The 21,123-nt window shown below is 43.3% G+C and overlaps 1 protein-coding gene across 2 annotated transcripts in view; it reads right to left on the reverse strand.

Annotated features, from left to right (window-relative positions):
• Slc1a3 (solute carrier family 1 member 3) overlaps positions 1 to 20,545 on the reverse strand; it is a 77,861-nt gene extending 57,316 nt beyond the window's left edge. Inside the window, exons 1-2 of one of the 2 annotated variants that reach the window (XM_031360529.1) lie at positions 20,073 to 20,545; positions 18,313 to 18,590 (exon numbers count right to left, since the gene is read on the reverse strand). In XM_031360529.1, coding sequence (XP_031216389.1) covers positions 18,313 to 18,493 — 181 coding nt within the window. In that variant the 5' untranslated portion in view covers positions 18,494 to 18,590; positions 20,073 to 20,545. The remainder of the gene's footprint in view (positions 1 to 18,312; positions 18,591 to 20,072) is intronic. The other variant, XM_031360530.1, reaches the window with a different exon arrangement.
• Positions 20,546 to 21,123: the final 578 nt, after the last annotated feature.

The raw sequence follows: 21,123 nt of genomic DNA on the forward strand, positions 1-21,123 counted from the left end.
TTCAATAGCTTTGGGACTGATGCTTTGAAGAGTGAAGCTGGTAGGATGGAGACACTTTGAATGAGATTTGTCCTGGATAAGGTTTTGGGTTTACTATCCCTGCTTCTCCAAGTGAGCCATTTCTACAACTGGGAAAGAGAAGCTTATATGGAGGAAGGGGATATTTACTGAGCCCTTATTATGTGTAAGTGGTAGTCTTTAGCCCTCATCACAACTTTATTAGGCAGATATTAACATGTCTATTTAAAAATCAATAAAACGATGCTAAGAAGTCAGTTAACATGCTTGAGCTTCAAAAGCTGATAAGTGGCTAACCTGGAAGCCTTTGAACACAAGGCAATACTTTTCCTTCTCTATGTTGGTAAGAGTCCCTCCAAGGCAAATGCGTCTTTGTAGGCTGGGTCTAAGGGTAGTTCAGACAAACTTATCCCCCTGGTTCTCAGTATCTTTAAGTAGCATATTGCTCACAGCCTTCGGTAATGTTGGATTGCCACAAGATGAGATGCCACAAGAGCACCCAGGACACTGTGAAACACTGATCTATTCATCTGCTTTTTCTCTTTCTCTCTCTCTCTCTTTTTTAAGACCATGTTGCTAGGTAGCTCAGACCTGCTATGTAGGCAAGGCTGGGCCTGAACTTGTGATTCTATTGTCTCAGTCTCCCATGTGCTAAGATCACAGACATGTTCCACCTTGTCTTCCCCTTAAGGAATAGTTTAAGTAACTAAATGAATTTATTTAAATAAAATAGCCTGTCTTAAGCATGGTATGAACTCACTTGTGAGTAGCTGTAAAGGACAGCCATGCTACAATCCACAGACCCAGAGAAGATAAGTAGCCGGGGGTGGGGGTGTCAAAGGTAAGAGGAACTCATGAATTTCAATGTAAAGGGGAAATAGAACAGACATGGCATGTAGATGGAGGGAGGGACTGGATGGGGGTGGGATGGGGATGAGAACAGGAGAGATCAGGTCAGGGAAGGACCGGGAGAGAGTTCTGGGAGAGACAACTGGAATGGCATCTCTAGAATGAGCTAGAAACCCAGGGCAATGGAAATTCCCAGGAATCTATGAGGGTGACCAGAGCTAAGACTCCTAGCAATGGGACATAAGGGGTCCAACACAGCCATCTCTTATAACGATTCAAGACTTCCAGTGGAGGTAAAAGGGACCCCAACATAGCCACAAGATCTTTGACTTACAATTTATCCTGCCTACAAAATGTGCTGGGGTAAAAGTGGCCCAGAAATTGTGGGAGTGGCCAACCAACAACTGGTCCCTGGTTCAGCTTGAGCTCCACGCCATGAGAGGGATCCTACCCCTGACATTGCCAGGACCCAGAGACTGTATAGCCCAGAGACCTAGAATAGAGCCAAACATGAATAGGAAAAAAAAAGTCAATGAAATGACCCCTAATGATACTATACTCAGATATTGGTGCCTCACCCAATTGCCATCAGAGAGGCTCCATCCAGCAACTTATGGAAACAGATGCAGAGACCTGCAGCAAAACATTAGACGGAGTTTGGGGAGTCCTGCTGAAGAAGGGAAGGAAGGAAACGCAGAGGACCTGGTGCAGACCCATGCAGTTCTTCTGCATGTTGCTTCAGTCTTTGTAAGTTCTTACTTATGTGCCCTGATTAGTTGATTCAGAGGGCCTTATTCTCCTGGTGTCCTCCATCCCCTCTGGCTCTTACTGTGGGAGCAAGGTCTCATAAGCATGTTGCCTCACAGATACTGTTGAGGCCAGGACTGTTTGTATATACATCAGAAAGAACAAGAGCAGGCAGGTCAAGTGCCAACACCTCACAGCTGGTAAGCAGTGGTGCTTTGGTGGGATTAGAGAGGGTGAAGCGGTCTGCCAAAGACCTGCAGTGAGCAGCTGAAGGGGCCACGGCACCCAGGCTGTCCACTGCACAGCTTCAATCTCTCACTCACTGTCTGTACTTGGCCTGCTCAAGTCACACTGCGTGGTTAAGGAGCCTAAGTTATCACACTATACTTGACTGGCCTTTAGTTCTCTTTCAGAGCAGAACATTCAGGGGTAAACAGACTGTTCAGGTTAACCAACTCTAACAAGTTCTAGTGCTTACGTGGGAGAAAGGTGCTAAGATGCCTTCGTTTAAGGAAGCACCCCTCACGCTCATATGTTCAGTGAGAAGCAAAGGCATTTTTCTTCAGTTTTCTGCTCCTGTCCAGTTCCAGTTGTAGGTTGGCTGCTATCAGCACCAGATCATAAGGAAATGCTCTGAACGAGAAAGCTGCCTTTTTCTCTCCTCTCTTCCTTTCCCTTCCCTTCCCTTCTCTTCTCTTCTCTCTCCTTTTTTCTTTTCCTCTCCTCTCCTCTCTTTTCTCCTTCCTTCCTTTCTTTCTCTCTCTTTCCTTCTCTTTCTCTTTCTCTTCTTTCTCTCTTTCTTTCTCTCTCTCTCTCTTTCTCTTTCTTTCTTTCTTTCCTTCTTTCTTTCTTCCTTTTATGAGCAGTTAAGATCTTCTGTCTCCTGATTATTTTTATCCCAGCAATGAAAAAGGAAAATAAAACAAAACAATACAAAAATCCCACATCTCTGAAACCCAGTCTGATGCACAGGTTTCTGACTGACCTCTCATCATTCCTACCAGCAAGGGGCAGCCAGGTGAGGTCTTCTGATGAGCTCTGATGAGCTGAGCTGGCTTCCTTCAGTCCAGCAGCAGAGTCCTTGAGAAACTGATGTCTGTCAGTGGACACTTAGACACTGCCTGAAGGTTCCAGAGCTTTATGGAACACAAAGCTCTATGGTGGCTACCAGAATGTCAGTGTAAAAGGGAACTTCTTTATTGTTGGCTAGTCTACAAAAATGACCACAGAAGTCAGAATAACTCTCTTAGAGCCAAAACATGCTTATTCAAATTTGTAGCTTGGTGACATAGAAACACAGATGTCATCATGCTCATGCTTAGCCTGCAATCTTCCATCATTCTTGCTGAAATATGACATCTGGAATCTAGAAATGTCTTAACTGAGATATTTAAGGTGGTGAAAATTCACTGTGTGGTTGGATCCTAAGAACAGTGGTGAATTTTTGCTTAAAGACTGGTTCTTACTTATGAAAATGAAGTAGGGATTCAGCAGGTGTTCAGCTTCTCCCTGCAGAGTGTACACGAACACCGTCTTGGAAGACTGATAACCTATCATGTTCTAAACCAAGACAAAATGGACTTGTTTTTAAAGGCTAAATACACACAAAAAGTTAAAAGTGTTAAGAACTTGCTAATATGTCAACTGATAAAATCATGGAAAACACAAAAAATGAAAGAGGGCGAGATGTAGTTGGTTACGACCAGGTCACTGCATTTAGCTTGTGGTGAATGCTGGGATTTGGAATAGCAACATCTTGCTAAACTTCTTTTTTACCCACAAACCCTTGCATTGAATGGATTGGCAGACGAAGGCCTTCTGGGGTCATTCCTCACAGTGCAATAAGCTTTAAGGAAGGCACTAGAGAAGCTAGAATGCCCAAAGGAAATCTGTTTTGCTTTGTTTTGTTGCTTAGAAAGAAGTCTCAGGTCCTGGGCAGTTACACACTGAGGTTAGTCCGGGTCTCTCGAACCTGCAGTAGTCTATGGACCTTACTATATACACTGCTTCTAGTGTGTAGTAGCATTCACAGAGAATACTTTAAAAATGGCCCAGCTCTGCCTTTACCATACTCCATGATGCTGGACATGCCCTTAACCTCCTATGCTTTAATATATGTATATATATATATATATATATATACACAATATATATTATAAATATTATGTATATAATATATATAACTCACATACATACAAGTATATCTATATCTATCTATGTATTCTATCTATCTATCTATCTATCTATCTATCTATCTATCTATCTATCTATCTATCTATCTAAATAAATAAAGGCTTTAGCTATGAACGCTCCTCTTTGCCTGGACTGCTTTCAGCTGGTTTTTCTATTTCTACTTGGCTTCCCCAATAACATGATGCCCAGAGGGACCCCTTTAACATCTAAAGTAGGACATCATCGATACCTCCCTCTGATGGCATCAAACTGGATGTATTGAGGGCTCTACAGCACCTGGAAGTCACCACCCACTGCTCCCTCCCTTGCTTCTGTTTGCACCTTTGCCCCTTCCCCTCCCAGGGAATTGCTTTCCCGTCATTTTAGACTGGTCCCATTGTATGCTCTCTGTGAGGAAGTTTAGAGGAAAATTATGGGGATGTAGGAAGAGAAGCCTCCCTCATTCTGGAGTCTGGCTGAAGCCTCTAAGAATCAACTGAGCTCAAAATTGAGAATTGCAGCACAATTAGCATTTAATGGGTGAAGGCCCCTCTCTGCCTTTCCTAGGCTGCAAATTTATAATCCGCTAGAAATCTCAGCACAAATTCCATTTACAGAAAGAAACATGTCCTAAACCCTTTGTGCAAATCCAATGGCTTCTGGCTTTGCCCTATCAGGTTAGAAGCCCAGCCAAGGCACCTTCGGAACCACCCTATGGTCTCACTCATCAAGGAAGAGGTTCTAAGGAAGCCTTTGTGCCACGCACACTTTGCGTGATGGCAGAATCTGAGGCGTAAACTTCAAGGAAAGTCAGTCTCCTGCCTCCGCATTGTCGCCTGGTACACCAAACTCAGAGGTGGCCCAGATATGTCCTCGTATTAGTGTGCTAGGAACTCACCAAGATATCATTTTTTTACAGCTAGCAAGAGAAAATTCGGACATTGCTTTCTGACCTTCACCAATGTTTCCAACTATCCTAGTTTAATGTTTTAAGTACTAGAGAGTAATTGAAAGGTTTCTCTCACTCTAAGACATTAGCTGAAAGTGTTAGGTCGAGATTCCCCTCTGCCTGCCTCCAGCAAGAACCAGAGAATTAGCATAAGAATACCTCAACAGGGAGGGCTCCACCCCTCTTCCTCCTGCTTCACACCTGGCTACCAGACCCTGCTGACCTGGGTGTGTGGGGGTTGCTTGCCTACGTGACTTCAGTCTAGCACTAGGACTGGGGGAAGAAGGACTTGGACTGGGGGAAGGACTTAGACTCACATGCAGGACTAGCACTAGAACTTAGATGGGCTAGGACTCAGATTCATGTACTCGCATTCCCCCGGGGCCCAGAGCACTTGGGCCCCGGGGGGATGCAGCACCAGTTCAGAGGAGATAGCTGCTGTTTTAGACCCAGTATGTTTTAGATAGCCTCAGAGGTACCTCAACTGTTGAGCTGCCAGATTTTTCATTTCTCTTTTGCAATGATTGTAAAAGCCTCATGCCATTTTTAAAGAAATACACTCAGATTTTACACCACCCGTGTGTAGTCTGTTTGTCAAAGCCGAATCCCGTGCCCACTTGGCCAGAATCCCTTGTCCCGTGGAACAGGGACCCCACTAGAAACCCCGGTCCGCGGCACCTTTGAAGTGTAACTTGAAAGCCATCAAAGCAGAATGCTAAAACATGTGACAGCAACGTCCCCTTCAGAAGTTTATATCAACTGGGCAGTGGTGTCACACACATTTCATCTCAGAAGGCAGAGGCATGCAGGTCTCTGTGAGTTCGAGGCCAGCCTGGTCTACAGCGTGCATTCCCAGGACAGCTAGGGCCACACAGAGAAACCCTGTCTCAACAATCAAACAATCAAACAAAGAAGTTCATATCTACACTTGAGTAGGTCTTATTCTTTGAACATCCCCAGTTTGTGTTTGCAAATCTACATTCTGCTCCATGCTGCCTCATCCCTCCATGAGGAAGTCCTGAATCTTGGATTTTACCTGAGTTTGGGTCCTCCAAAACTAGGTGAGCTCTTCAGGCTTTACTGGTGACAGTGTGGCCCTGGGCCTTCATCCTCCTGCTGGGGATGCTGCGGGGCTCCTCTGCCTCCAACTCACTCTCTCCAGATAGTCACAGGCTGTACTCCCTTTAAAGTTTAGCTTATGTGTCTCCTCCTTGAAGCCTATCCTAATGGCTTTTCCTGAGCCAGCTTCATTAGCTCCTGAAGTTCTTATCTCTCCCCTGGCAGTTTATCATATTTGTTATTTTCTCTCTCTCTTCAAAACTCACACTTAAGTCCCTAAAACAATTCTTGGTCCATAATAGATGTTTAATATATTGCCGAATGAAGAACAGGGCTGCTTTTCTCTTGATTGACGATGTGGAACACACGTCCTGAAGGTAAGAGTCTCTTGGGTCTAGCTGGGCAGTGGTGGCGCATGTCTTTAATCCCAGCACTTGGGAGGCAGAGGCAGGTGGATTTCTGAGTTCGAGGCCAGCCTGTGAGCACAGTCTTTTGTGTACCCTAAGGAACAGCTTTTCTGTTTAAAACAGTGTGATTTCTCCCTGCACTGTGCAACTGGATCTTGAACAAATGATGAAATCTTACATGTTTGAGTTTCTAGATTCTCAAATGAAGACTGATATGATTGTGCTAGAACCTTAGTTCTCTTTCATGGCAGGCTTCTAGGCAGGTAGAGATCCAGTGTAGCTCTGTAGAAAGATCATGAGTCCAGTGATGATGTTTTGGGACCTGAACCACCAGCAAGTTAGGCTACGAGATAATTTATGCAAATGATTCATCCTTCATATGAAATCTACAGGACTCATCATTTGTCCTTGATGAGGAGACAAGGTGTGGTGAGCCGTTTGTGCTGTACTAAGCAAGGCTACCAAACAAGCTTTCAAACTCTTTCTCTGGAAGTCTTCAAGTCACATAGTCTCACCAGAGGGTTTTGTGTTTTTTTTTTTTTTTTTAACCTGCAAAATGGGAGTAGGCTGGAATAGGTGGTATCTAAGATCCTTTTGGTCTTTAAAATTCTCAGCTAAATATTTGGACTTATATAACTCCAGGCATTATGTAAATATCTAAATAGTTCACTTGAATTCAGCTTATTTTTTCTAATGAACTCTAAGCTCTCTCATATGCACGAAAAAATGCTTCATCAATTTGACTACTACAGTTTTGTTTAAATTTTACATGTACAGGTGCTGCATGCAGGTAGTGTTTATGTACCCCTTGAGTGTCTGGTGCCATGGGGGCTTGAAGCCCCCCCCCCTTTCTGTGGAGAGTAGAACAGAGCATAAGATCTCCTGGAACTGGGGTCACAGATGGTTGCAGAGCTGCCTTACGGGTGGGTGCTGGGAACTGAACCAGGTCCTCTGGAAGAGCAGTCAGTGCTCTTAACCAAGGAGGCATCTCTCCTTTCCTCTATTCTAGTGTTATAGCAATAAATGATTATTTGAGGGGTTGAATAAATATTTCTATTTCAGGGTTTGTCTCTCAATTTGGAGAAGTCATAGGCCCAGCTCTGGCCAGTCTGGTGAACCTAGTGGGTGTAACTTTTCATTCGCTTGTTTTTACAAGCAGGTCAAGGGCATAATGGTGAATTTACCTGACCAAGAGTCCTGCAGAGCCCTTATTCCCAGCCTTTTGTTTCCATTCAAACTTCCACCATTTCCTGGTTAGAAGCTTCTTTGGGTTGGAGGCGACTTTCAGCTTTCTCCCACATCCCACAGAGATTCCAGCTGTGGCCTGGCTCACTCTTTTGTTCTTTGGTATTTCCTATGGCTGAGGGGGGAAATACCTGTTCCCACCTTGCTTCACCCTTATTACTCAGAGGAACCAGCTCAGGGTGACAGATGGATGGCCGGCCAGAGTGGAGACACCAGGATTGGGAGCAGTCCTGAGTTTTGAGAAAAGCCTGGAACTCTGTTCCTAAAAGCTTACTAACAACCCTATGTGAGATTGAGGTACAGCTCTCTGTGAATGGAAGCACATGTTTGCTCTGGGTTAGAGTCCCAGCATCAACCCCGCACCCCTCCCCCCCCAAAAAACCCCTGTGTGAAGTGAAAATTCAAGTTAAAAATAATCAGAAGGATCTTTTAAATGTCCAATATATTGTTTAGAACAAAACCAAAAAAAAAAACTCCGAAAGATAATTTTTACACTAAAGAGCACAGCCAACATCCTTAGAATCTGCTGACTTCCTGCCTTGAAAAAGGTATTACTATGAGTGAGTGGAGACTCAGAATGGGCAAACATTCCCAATTCCCCATTGTACCATTCGTGACCACGTCCTTGGCTTGCACACACAATCAGAAAGCCATTTCTATATGCTTCCTTTCCTTCAGAGCCTCTGCTCACTTACGTGCACATCTTTTGTAATAAAAATAGTGCCTACTCCTATTTCTGGATTTTTTTCTTCTTCTCTGACACTCAGTGAGCCCCTCTTGTACTGAGATTCTCAGGCTATTGGTGCAAGGGTTCTGGGAGCTTGTTCATGAGCTGGATGCCCCATCTAAGAACCAGGGCTGGCCTGGGAGGCAGTGGCTCTCAGTTTTTTGAGTCTGATCCCGAGAGGCCTCTTATTTCTAAAGCCTTTGTTGCACAACACGTGAGCTTCTGAACTGCTAAACCCAAGGAGAAGTTGGAGGCAGAAAGACTAAAACCCAAAACCCTGTCCCATCCCTTTGGTTTGAATGAAGGTCATGGAAGGTCAGGGATAAGACAGGGCTTTAAAAGTTCAATGACTCATGCAAATAACAGCTTTGGGCATCTCATCTGAGGTAAATCCAAACTTTGGAAGGAGACAGAATACCAGAATTTGCTTAATTCTAGCCCCCAAACTGTGTTTTTTTTAATAAAGATTTCTTTAGTTTCCTTAATTTACCTGGCCAACAGACATACACCTGAAATCTCATTCTTTCTTAATTCTGGCAGTGATAGCAGCAAAGTACAAAAACAATAACAAAAACCTACAATTCAGAGACGCGAACTGCTATAACCTCTTTGGACAGAAATCATACATACTTATCAAAACTCCTTCAAACGCATCAACTTCATTTCTAAGGCTATAACACACAGATCTATTCTACCAGCATGAAATAATAATACAATATGTATCCAATACAATATTATCCAGCACACTCTTTTTATAAATGAGATATAAAGGACAAAACAACCCAAATGCTCATCAACTATGGGTTACTTAAATAAATTATGGTACCCACGGCCACTGTAGTTCAGAGATAATGAAGAACTTCTATATGTCAATAAGAAGTAACATCCATGCTGGGCAGTGGTGGCACACGCCTTTAATCCCAGCACTTGGGAGGCAGAGGCAGTTGGATTTCTGAGTTTGAGGCCAGCCTGCTCTACAGAGTGAGTTCCAGGACAGCCAGGGCTTACACAGAGAAACCCTGTCTCAAAAAAAAAAAGTAACATCCAAGATACAGGGGAAAATAGAAAGGCAGAAAGCAAAGCTTTTATATCATGCTATTATGTGTACAAGAGGGGAAAAACACCCTAGAATTATAAAAGAATAAAAGTATATTCTTGTTTTTATGTTCACTAAATAAAAACATACAAGTAATGGCTAAGCCACCAGATCTCTCAACTTACCAAAAAAAATAAAAATAAAAAAAATAAAAACCTTATTGAAGTTGTTTCTACATTAACTCTTCATTTCTTCTAAGCTTTTCTAAGTTGCTTTTTCATTCTGAGTTGATTTCTTTTAAATTCTGCTTTAAACTTCCTCAGTGAAGACTTTCCTTAGCCTGAACAGCAGAGGGTCAACCTATGGTCATCCTGGGGGAGGGGACCCCTCTGACCAACAGCTCTATCTTTTTTGGCAATCGGGAACTGAATTTAATTGTCATTGTTGGTGTGTGTGCCGCTTCAGTCACTTAGCCCTTAGAATAGAGGTACCCATACCACAACTGAAAACACAATGCCTCGTGCAGCAAAGGAGGCATGCTCTCCGCCACCCAGCACCCTGTGAGAAGCACCGTGGTTGTGGAACTGATAACATAGTAGGAGTTTTAATGAGTAAAGTAGTAGGAGGCTTTTTGACAGTATTGTTTCGTTTTCCTAAAGTTCAAATGAAAACCTAGGAAAACAAAGAGGAATTGACAACAACAAAAAGTCAACATATGACAGGCCGTCTCTTAGGTCTCAGACTCTCTTAGGTCACAAGCCGTCTCTTAGACTCTATTAAGTTACATCTGAGCTGAGTGCATTGAAGTAGCATGCTTGCCAATCACAGGATCCCTGGGGTTTTTTCTTCTTGCCATAATGATGGGTTTAAGGGATGCAAGGTGAACAACTCTGGTCACCCTTTCCGAGAGAGGAGGGCAGAAACGGCCCATCTCTCCTCCTGTGAGGGATACTAGAGCCTCTTCTTACAAGGACCTTTCATTGATAAGGCTCTGATGATCTTTCTCTCAGAAGGATAGTCTCTCTGTCCTCTCTCTCTGGGAAGGGCAGCAGTTGGTGGCCTGGAAGCCTAAGGAGAACCTAAGAAGTCTCTTGGGGAGAAGGAAAATGGAGTTGCTTCTCTGGAGACAAGAACTCAGCCTTAAAATTCGAAACTTGATTGTGCTTCTTGATTTGCTGTTTCTAATTTTACTTTCAGGTCTTTGATATGCTACACAGGAGAAGGGGGCGTGTCTTCCGCTCTGCCTCTGTCTATAGTGTACCTGTCTCATCTAAACCTCCTTATTTGGTTTTTTATCCTCCTTTTGTAACATCAAAAAGTTGCTTGAGTCTCTCTTATTCTTTAATATGTGAATGGTTCTTTACAATAAACATGACATTTTACAGTATGTGGCTTTCTAGCCTCAAAGAAAGGAAGGTAATTTTTGCTGTATACATCTACTGAGGGACTCCATGCACTTCCTTGACCCAATCAACCATATTTGAAGAAGAGCATAGCTTTTGATTGGTCTTGGAGGTGGGACTACTCTTGGCCTAGGAAATGAGCTGTGGGCAGTTTTGATTGCCCTGAACCTTGACATAAAACTCTTAATGCTTAGACTTAATGAGCATAATGGCTCAGCTTGATGCCCTAAAATGCTTTGTGTGTTCCCTCATCTCCTGGCAGTAATACAGCATCCCAGATGCCAAATCAAATACCTGATGAACGATAAAATCCTACAACTCTATAAATACAGCATACTCTCACACCTAGAATGTAGAATCTAGAAAAGATGGTGCCTAAACACTGCTTGCCCTCCCTGCACAATGTGGACTTGTTACAGTCTTGTTTGTATGTGTACAAAAACAAAGACTCCCTATGTTCTATCCCTGATCCTTGACAGAGGAGCAAAAATGGCTGTTGCAGTATGCTCCCCCTATGTCCTTGAACCCTGGATAAAGAACACCTACCATCAGACACATGGCCAGATCCATGATGACCTTTTAAGAGTCACAAGGAGATAAGGTTTGTTTCTTTGGAGAAACTGGCTCAAAGGAATAGGAAATCATCAGGTTCCTGCTGTGGTCAGTGTGGGCTTGGAAATAAACACTGTTCCATACATCCTGATAATTTAGAGAAAGGTAAAGTGCGCTTCAAACATTGTGACGTAGAGGTTAGAAGCAGACGTTAGTTTAAACTTAGGTGGTGTGGAGCTCTGAGGCCAAGAGACTGGTATTCAATCTTCAGTTGAATAGAGTATGTAGAGAGCAAGGGCTGGAACCAGGACCTTAAGATGCTCAGTGTTTCTGAGCTATATTCCAGATAGTTACAGAACCAGGAGGCCAGTGGGCTGGCAGTGGCTTGCATGACTGCAGAGAGTACACACTTCATAAACTGTAGCCTTATGAAAATGGGAGGCATTATGACTGTGGGCAATTGTTCTGAAAAATTTGATCACCCATTCAAAAGAAAAATTAGAAATGGCTTGCTTGGTTTTCTCTCTGTCTGGATTAACAACAGGGAAAACATAGCAAATAAAACACAGAGATAATCTAAGAACATCACGTCTTCTTCAGTTTGCTTCCAAACAACCTGACCGGCTCTTTTGAGAAGCAGTCATGTTCCTCTCCCTGGCTCTGCTGCTCTTGCAGGAGACATGAAAATACTGGAGAAAAGTAAGAATGGAGAGGGGGCGGGGGGAGATCTCCTATAGGCCTCAAGTAGCATAAACAAGAACCCAAACTCTTGTGTATATTACATTTAATAAAACACTGTTCCCAGAAACTCCCCACTCTCCTGAGAGAGTCATCTCCCGTCTGGTACTCTGTGCTCTCATAATGTCTGCCTGGGGATTCTCCCAGCTCAAGAGACCATGGCAGAAAGGGTCAGATAATGATTGTATCACTTTCTGGCTTTTATTTCTGCCTCTCAAAGCCCTTTACAACTATCAGGTCTCTTCCTACAACTCCCTTGGTGTTCTTCTCCAGCCAAGGAAACACGAATCCCAACTCTTGAGCCTAAACCAGGTTAAGTATCTTCTCTCATCCCCACATTTAGTTCTCCTAAATCCCTGAATCTGGCTTTTTCTAGCCCACAAACACCACCCAAACTGTATAATATATATGGATCTCTCCATGGCAAAAAAGTAAGCAGAACTTCCTTGTATGTAAGCCTTTGTATGTACTTGGATCCGCTTTGGTTTCATGGCTTGTGTGAGACAGAACTTGGATATAGAACCAGGCAGAGAGTTTTTTATATGTAACAAAATAAAGGCTTGGATCAAGAAACTGGTCTATAAACCTAGGTTGTCTGATTTCAGAAGCCAGAGCTTTGATCCCCTTTTACTCTACACAGGACCACCTACCTGTGCAGAGTTAGTAGCTCCCTGGAACACTTTAGTTGGCATGTGTGCCAGATATTTGCCACCCTCCCCCCATCAACTCTGATAACCTTTCTGAGGGTCTGCTTCTGAGTGTGTGGGGGCGGGGGAGGCAGACTCAGTCTTTACTCCCATCTCTGTACTTTTTCTCCAAGGCAAGGAGATGATGTCCTTTGCCCCAAGTCTTCTGCCCCAGAAGCCCCTCATGAATGGCAGTGCAGACACCTTTGGTTACGTCCGGGAAGGATTTGTCAGGGTTATCATTCCTCCCAGCTTTCTGAAGTTCTGTTCTCATCTTCCAGAGATGTTGAAGAAACCGCAGAGCCTAAAAAGCTGTCTGCAATTCTCTGGATTCCTGTTGTTCAGCCGATATGGAGATGCCTACTGTCGGGGGCTTCAGGAGGCAGAGGGACATCAGCGTAGGCGTCAGACTGTGCCCACTCCATGGCTCAAGCAGGCGACCAGTGTGGTCTCACTCAAAGTACTCCTCAGCCCTCCAGCTGAGAGTAAACCACGCTATATCCCTGTGGCTTAATCTATTTGGCTAGCCGAGCCAACTGGAGCAGTGCAAGGCACAGAACATGTGATGGCGACTCTGAAAGACAACTGCTTTCACGAAGGGCCGAGCTTATGCAGGATGATGGCCTCATATACTGCTTACTCCCATAATCCAAAACCTCCCTATCTTCAATGTGCTAGCAACACCCTGAGTGTTTAGGGCAGTGAACCCCATCCACCAACCAGCCAGTCACAGCAGGTACATTCTGTCTCGGACACAATGGGATTTCAAACAGCTCATTCAGTATTGGAACACATTCTGATTCTTGGATCTTTCTCTTGTATGCTAGCCTGTACATTCAACCGTTTGGTCATATAAGACTTGGGCCACCATCCTCTTTCATTTAGTCATCACATCTCACAAGTGCCCTTTCTAATGATCTCAGTGCCTCCTCATTTCTCACATAGAGGGCTTGGCACAGATCTTTAGATGAGGGACAGCAAAGCAAGGGTGAGCAAGGATAGGAGCAGCGTGCAGAGAGTGAATACCAGTATGAAGCTGGAGCTAGAGTGGGGTGGGTGTGTGAGTGTGTGTGTGTGTGTCTATGAATGTGTGTATCCATGAATGTGTGTATGCATGTGTGTCTGTGAATGTGTGTGCTTGTGTCTGTGAATATGTATGTGTGTGTGTGCATGTATGTGTATAGTATGTGTGCATGTGCGCATGTGTGTAATGGGCTCTCTGATTCTTCGGTTCAAGTGATCTTTTGGCTCTAGAATCCTGAATACTATGTGTCACTGTGTCTGCCTGGAATCCTCAACATGCATCAACACTGAGAAAGTATCTGTGCCTCAGTTTCCCCATCTTCAAAACAAGAATAATACAGGTGCTTCCCTCTCTGGGTTGTTGTAAGGTTTAAGCAAGGCTAATAGAAAAGAGTGTGTGGCACCCGCACATGAGGGGCTGATATTGTGATGAAGGAGGAGGAAACTAAGCCTCAGAGAGATGAAATACTTTGCTAGGGATTACACAGATAGAGAAAAATACAACTAATGTAGGAGTCCAGGTATATTCTTTATCAAAAGGTCAGACTCACTTATTATTAATGTGGTCTATTTAGGGCTCCCAAACTGATGGGAAAACAGAGACCTCTGGGGCACCAACAGACAAAGAATCTCTACTAAACGAAGTATATATATTATCTTATTGTAAAGGTTCAGATTACAAACTTCTCTGTTACAATCTGTGGCTTTTGTATATTTCTTTTCCATCCTGCTTTTTAAAATTCATCTCTCCCAGTAAACTAACTGAGATGAGAGAAACTCACCGCAAAGCACATGAACAAATATACAACAATTGTTAAACTGGTAAATAACATTGAATTTTTGTGTAAATGCTTTAACTTACTATTTTAATAGACAGAAGGTAACAGTTGATAGTATCTAAAGGAGATAGAAAATTCAAACTATACAGAGATGAAATGAGAGGAAAATAGTATCCCTCTGCCTGACTCCCCAGACACCCATCTCCTGTCCCAAGAGGAATCCACAATGGCCACTTTCTTGAGATGTTATTATTAGATTACACTGAATTTTAATCTACTTAAGCTTATTGCCAGAAGAAGTTAGAGAATGGGGTGAAATGATATATTAAAATGTAACTAATATATTTTCTTTTCTGGGAAGTCAATTTCTTTCAAACTCAGGTAAAGGATGCTAACTTGCTTTGTGTGTGCATCAGCAGCAAGACCATCAGTAAGAGAAGATGCCAGCTGCGGGCACTCCACAAGGTAAAACATCAGGAGCTGCGTTGATCTGGGTCTTGCTATATTCAGATTCCCATCCCTTGCTGTCGATCTCATGACCCTATTCCTGGTTATTTTGTTGGGAAAACACATTCTCTTGCCTGGGACACATTCTGTGTCTTCAGTAAGACAAAGAACTTCCCCTTTCTTCTTAGCAAGCTGTGAGGTCCCTCTGACACAATCAACCAGAGTTGGGAATGAGAAGTCTCTCTAGAGGAAGGGCGACAGAGCGTGCTCTCCCCGACCCTCCTCCTCCTCCTCCTCCTCCTTCTTTTTTAAAGATTTATTTATTTTATGTATATGAGTACACTGTATCTGTCTTCAGACACACCAGAAGAGGGCATCAGATCCCATTACAGATGGCTGTGAGCCACCATGTGGTTGCTGGGAATTGAACTCAGGACCTGTGGAAGAGCAGTCATTGTTCCTAACCACTGAGCCACCTCTCCAGCCTGAGAACCCTCTCCTTAGCACTTAGTCTTTTTTATCAAACGTTTGCAGTTAACCAGGAAGACACCTGCTGCCGCAGGCTTTCCTCACAAACTCTTCCAAACGGACTTGGAGCTTGCTGCAGTCTTCTATCTTGCTGCCAATTTTCCCTAGTTATACAAAGTTTTGTCACAGTGCAACACGTTCACACCTTGCCACTGCTTAGAAATGGCACCTGGCAGCATGTTGGTGCTTGTAGAGGGCATGCTGCTGAAATCAGAGCAATTCTCTGCTTTATTCTGGACTCATGGAGTCATGCGTCTCTATCCCTAGACCACAGTCTTCTTGTCTGGTTTCCATTTCCACACTAAATGCATACTCATCTTATTTGAAAAAACAAAAACAAAAACAAAAGCACAACACCAAATGAATTGGATAAACTTTTAAGCACTTTTCCCTGAGAGCTGAGCATGCCTAAGAATTTGGAAACTGTTATCTATGATTCACAGTCACATTTGGGGGAAATACTTTCTTCTTCTTCTTCACTTGACATCTGTCTTGACTCCTTCACCCACTTAAGTTCGAATAAAGAATTGACATCCAGACATATTCCATTATTTTGTTAAAGGCTAATGTAGACATGAACTCCAGTCACAAGTGGAGCCTTTGTGTCGGCTGGGCCCTCAGTGGAAGACACCGATAGACAACCAAAGGCATCCTCCCATTCTCTAAGTCTGTTTGCTTATAAGTCGTCTGTTTGCTATTCAGGACCTTTGGTGGAAACTCGGTGGTCTCTCTGACTGTCAATGAGCTCTTTTTGAGTCTCTGTGTGTTTCTTCTTCTTACTGCTTCTAACTCCTCAGTTTCCATCAGTAAAGCCAACACTGAGGGCGTCCAGCCAACTTATCGACTCCAGCTCTGCCAACTTTGAGTGCCGTTCTCACAAATCTGAGGAAAGACCCCACTGGGCTAGGAAGTGAGAGTGCTAGAGAAAACAGACCCTCAATTCCTGGCATTTTCTTCATGTGAGAAGTGATGCTGTGCCTCCGTATTTAGCAACTTCCTCCTCAATTAATCCGTCTTCCCTCCCCATCCTCTATTTTCCATTCCTCTATTCTTTCATGGAAATATTCCTGTCTTACAGAAGGAGCTCGTTTGGTGTTTAGAACACCATTTTGAATAGCTGATTCTGTCTCTTTTGCAAACATATTGAGCTCCATGCAAATAGTATTATTAATGCAAAGCAAGTGGGTATATGTTAAATGGGTGTAAGGAATGAGACCTGATTGTAGAAGAACAAGATCGTTCTTTCCCTTGAGCTTAACTGTCAATCAATGGTAGCATGCTCATGCTGTAGAGCTGCATCAGCAGGGATGCCTTGCTGGCCTCCCCCACAGGACATCCCCCTTCTTAGCATTTCTCATCCAAGTCAATAATCAGCAGAGCAAGAACAAGATGGCTCTTCTGTTAGGAGAACAGAGTTTGGCACCAGACTGACGCCACTTCTCTTCTCCAGCACAGAGACTTTGGGCAAGCTTCTTGATCTCTCTGTGAGCAGTTCTATCCATAAAATGAGGGAGTCTGTAGTATCATGCCCACCATCACAAGCGAGAGCACACGAAACCCTTGGAGAAGGTAGTCTCATACACATCACCCTTGGAGAAGGTAGTCTCATACACATCATCCTTGGAGAAGGTAGGATGCTATCTCTTGGCCCGACAACAGCTGTGACTCAGGGCATAAAATGAAGCAAGAACATGGCCGTTTGCATTGACTCCCAGGAAAAAGGACAGTGTTACAACTCTTTTTCCTGGAATGGACTCAAAGCTTTGAACCTACTGAAGAAAGCTATTATTTTCTCTGGCTTAATCAGGACATGTCACCTTTGAGTTTTTCTACAATGAGTCGGAAACTCATTAATCAACAGCTACTAAGAAGGGCCAAAGGTGTTAAAATGGGATAAACCTGAAGTCCATGCCACACATTTTTCTCTCCTGCTGTATTTCTCTTTGTCATTCATAAAGTCAAGTTTCTTGACAAAGTTATATCTATAAGTTATACAAGTTTCTTAGTTTTCTTATAAAGTCATTAATTCTTGAATATTTATGCATATCTTGGAGTGATTAAAGTTTTACATGAATGCCCTTTGAAAGCAAGTTGGTAGAAATTTATTTTAGAACTTATTATTAGTTTATATGTTTCTAATCTAAGGATGTCTACACTGGTTGAATCAAAAATTTCAGATAGTTTTTTTTTTAATTCGTTTTTTAAGGAAAGATCTGTGTTGTCCATTAAATAATAAACTAAAACTTCAAATAGCTGTAAACCAAGCAAACAAAAGTTTTATTAATATAGATTGCCATCAACCATGCTAAATTAGTAAGGGACTGAAATATTTTAGAAATGACATAGCTATGGCAGGCTCCATGAGGCAATGAATGAAAGAGACCTGTGTTTGCAGTCTCCCAGTTTACCTTCCAGAGTCACTGCATGAGAGCGTCCAAACACAGGACAGATTTGACTTCCATTTTTAAACACTGATACTCAGTTTCAAGCTGCACTAACTAAGGATATAAATATTATTAGAGGCCCTCTTGTATAAATCAGTTTTAAGTAGCAGTGGCATTGTATAACATTTGGTCAAGTCTAGACTACCTAGTGATTCAATCATCACTCTTGTCCTCACACAGCATGGGAGAACATTTATGTATTTTCTATACACAATCAATGGATGTGCATGATGCTTACCAACAATTCTTTCTGATTGTCAGGTGTTTAGCTCCCAACAAATGGTTTGTTTGTTTGTTTGTTTGTTTGTTTTCTGGAGAGGGGGAAAAACAAAACAAACAAACAAAACAAAAAGAAAACCCAACTTCTTCAAATGCAGAGGAGATCCGGAACTATAAGTTTGATGCCTACAATCAGTCTATGGGATAACACTCCTGGGCATTCTAATGTCCCACAGAAACAGGATACAAGCTTTTGTAATTTTGGTTGAGGTCATATGACTCACCCACAATGACAGCAGTGACCGTGAGCAGCACAAAGGCATTCCGAAACAGGTAACTCTTAACGTCCTCCTTTGTGATGTTCTGTACTTTCTTCTTGGCCAGAAGCGTCCGCTTGCGCACCCCTTGCTGGAATCTCTCCATCCTGCCCCCCATCCTGGGCTCTTCTCCGTTGCTTTTTGTCATATTTTATCTTTCTAGGAATTTATCACGTCTTTGCACGTCAGTGTCTTGAACTTGTCCCCAGAAAGCGGAATCTCCTCTTCGGTGTTAGAGAGAACAACTAGAGTGGAATAGAAAGGGAAAAAAGTTTCAGCTTCCTGGGCTGAGCAATCAGCGCCGCCAGCTCACGGGATGGCAGCCAGTGAGTTAATTGCACGAGAAATAAAAGATGGAAGAGCTTCGATATCAGGCTAGATTGTGTGTATTTTACTGGACTATGTGTACAAAATAAGCTTACAATTAGAATAGATGAGCAAAAAATTGTGTTCTATTTCCAGTTTGCTCTATCCCTTCAGTGAGTAAGGGGTTCTTCAGAGTTGGATGAAACCACGCACCCACATTCCCACACTGTCCTGAGAGCCTAGCCAAGTGCCTCGCACAGCCCACGCACTCATTAAGTGCCCGGTTGAACTAAACAGACAGAAAATCCCACTTGAGAACTCATGTCTTGTATGTTGTTGAAGATATCATGAGATACTGACATGTAGCCATTGGCATATGCAGTGTGAGTCTTTGGTTTTATTTCTTTACTTCACTAAGAAAGAAACACTAGCCGATTAACTTGTAAATATGGCCATAAAAAAGAACACAAGTGCCCAGGTGATAGTAGAAATGCATTTGAGGCTTTTACAGGGAAACCTTAACCCTGAAGTTAGCACATTGCCCTGGGCACATCTACAGACGTTCTAAAAATCACAATTCATGTTCACATCATTAGAAGAAGGAGCATGAAGCAACATCTGTGTTCATGGCAAACCCGCGAGGCACGCGAGTCTTCTGAGGAAACCTTCACTACTGTCTCCGTATTTTGAAATTTAGGATTTGGAGAATAGAGGAGGAGAGAATCCAGCTTTCATTCCAAACATTACAGCTTTTGGTTTCTGGTTTCTTTAAAGTGCTCTTAGATTATTATTCAAATACAAATGCCTAAACCATTTTCCTTGCTGGAAGTCATGGGCTTCTTCCTGCCGCTGTGCATGAATCGTAATCCCTAGTCTGTGGCGATGATCAGCCGCGCCTGTGGACGTGTGTGTCTGGCAGAGTCGGAGCCAGCGTGTGCGTCTGTGGGGGAGGTAGCTGCAACTCGGTAAATCCAAGGGTGCAAAAAAAGACTTAATAGTTTGACTTTTAAATAAAATTGCAGGTTGTGGTCATTGATAGTAAGACCTGTAATGTATTTAGTACTTTACACTAGATTAAAAGCTTAAAGGGGGAGGGGGGGGTAAGAGAGGAAAGTCCAGATTTTTCTTTTTGAAACTAATAGTTCTGATGTCCTTAAACCCGTCAGTTCCCCTTAAAGTACACCAGTTCAATCTTGATTTTATTCTAGATCTCGAACCTCTGTCTACTCCCCACCCCACAATCTTGAACGACTGAATTTCAAACCCAGAGAGGGCTGGGCTTGCATAGCACACGCTGGCTGCTCTCGGACCTAACAGGACCTTACCTACCAATATGGCTAGCTTTACTCCGGCGCTCGCTCAGCAAACAGAAAAGTGGGACGTGAAACTGAACCCCGCGGGCTACAGAAGGCTGCGCTTACCTTTTCTGACTCTGGGACGGGTGGAAGACACCCCAGGCTACGTCGAGGTGAATTCCCCAGCAGGTAGCTCGGAGTAACAGCTCAGCGAGCGGCGGGGCAGGCTGGCTCTGACAACAGGCATGTGCTCTGAAACCGCCACTTACTATCAGGCAACTTAAGAAAAGAGGCGGAGTCTGTGCTGGGGAAAGGGGGAGTGGGAAAATGAAAACAGCAGGAGGAGGGGGCAGCCCGAGCTCCCCGGAATATTGATTAATCTTGGCACAGCCGAAGCATGCTTTATGGTTTTGTTTTGCTCCGTAGACCACGTTCACGCTTTGTTAGTTCACTTTTATTAGAAACGCAAAACCAGGACCTGGAAGAATCGAAAACTAAAGCGCGCACACGCATGGACGCTGGAAGTCCGGATTGGAACATTTGGGAGACTTCTCCAAGGCCATGTTTAATTACCTCACTTTGTTTCAGGTTGCCTCCCCCTTCAGGGGACATCAGTGGATGTTCTTTTGCCTGCTCATGCAACTGTTGTAACACCCCACCCCTTGTAACATTGGGGACATAACTGAAATTTCTTGGAAGGATCCGGAATACAATTAAGTATAGAGAGGAGAATGCTTACTGCTGCCCTCTCAACTTGTATAAAGTTACTCAGAACACAAGGTGAGACATGCCCGTGTTTTACAGTTTAAAACTCCAATATAAGGAATCTGATTGGGCTCTGGCTGCCTGCTCTGCGGACAGAAAAAGGTAAGAAACACAAAAAGATAAGGCTTGCTGCCAAACTGTAAACTGTGTTTTAAGACCAAGAGTGCAAATGCACTTATGACTTCCAAAGGTAAGCTGCTATTCAATTGCTTCCTTTTAAAGGATGCTGGATGTCCCTATCCCCGTTTTCAGGAGTTAGAAAGTTCTCTTGGTTTTGAGACTATATCTGGTATTATCTTGGCCATTTTTTTTGTTTGTTTTCTTGTTTTCTCTCTCTCTTCTGTTCTATTTCTTTCTCTTGCGTGTATGTGTGTGTGTGTGTGTGTGTGTGTGTGTGTGTGTGTGTGTGTGG

This window comes from Mastomys coucha, unplaced genomic scaffold, assembly GCF_008632895.1.
Source record: "Mastomys coucha isolate ucsf_1 unplaced genomic scaffold, UCSF_Mcou_1 pScaffold8, whole genome shotgun sequence".
NCBI lineage: Eukaryota > Metazoa > Chordata > Mammalia > Rodentia > Muridae > Mastomys > Mastomys coucha.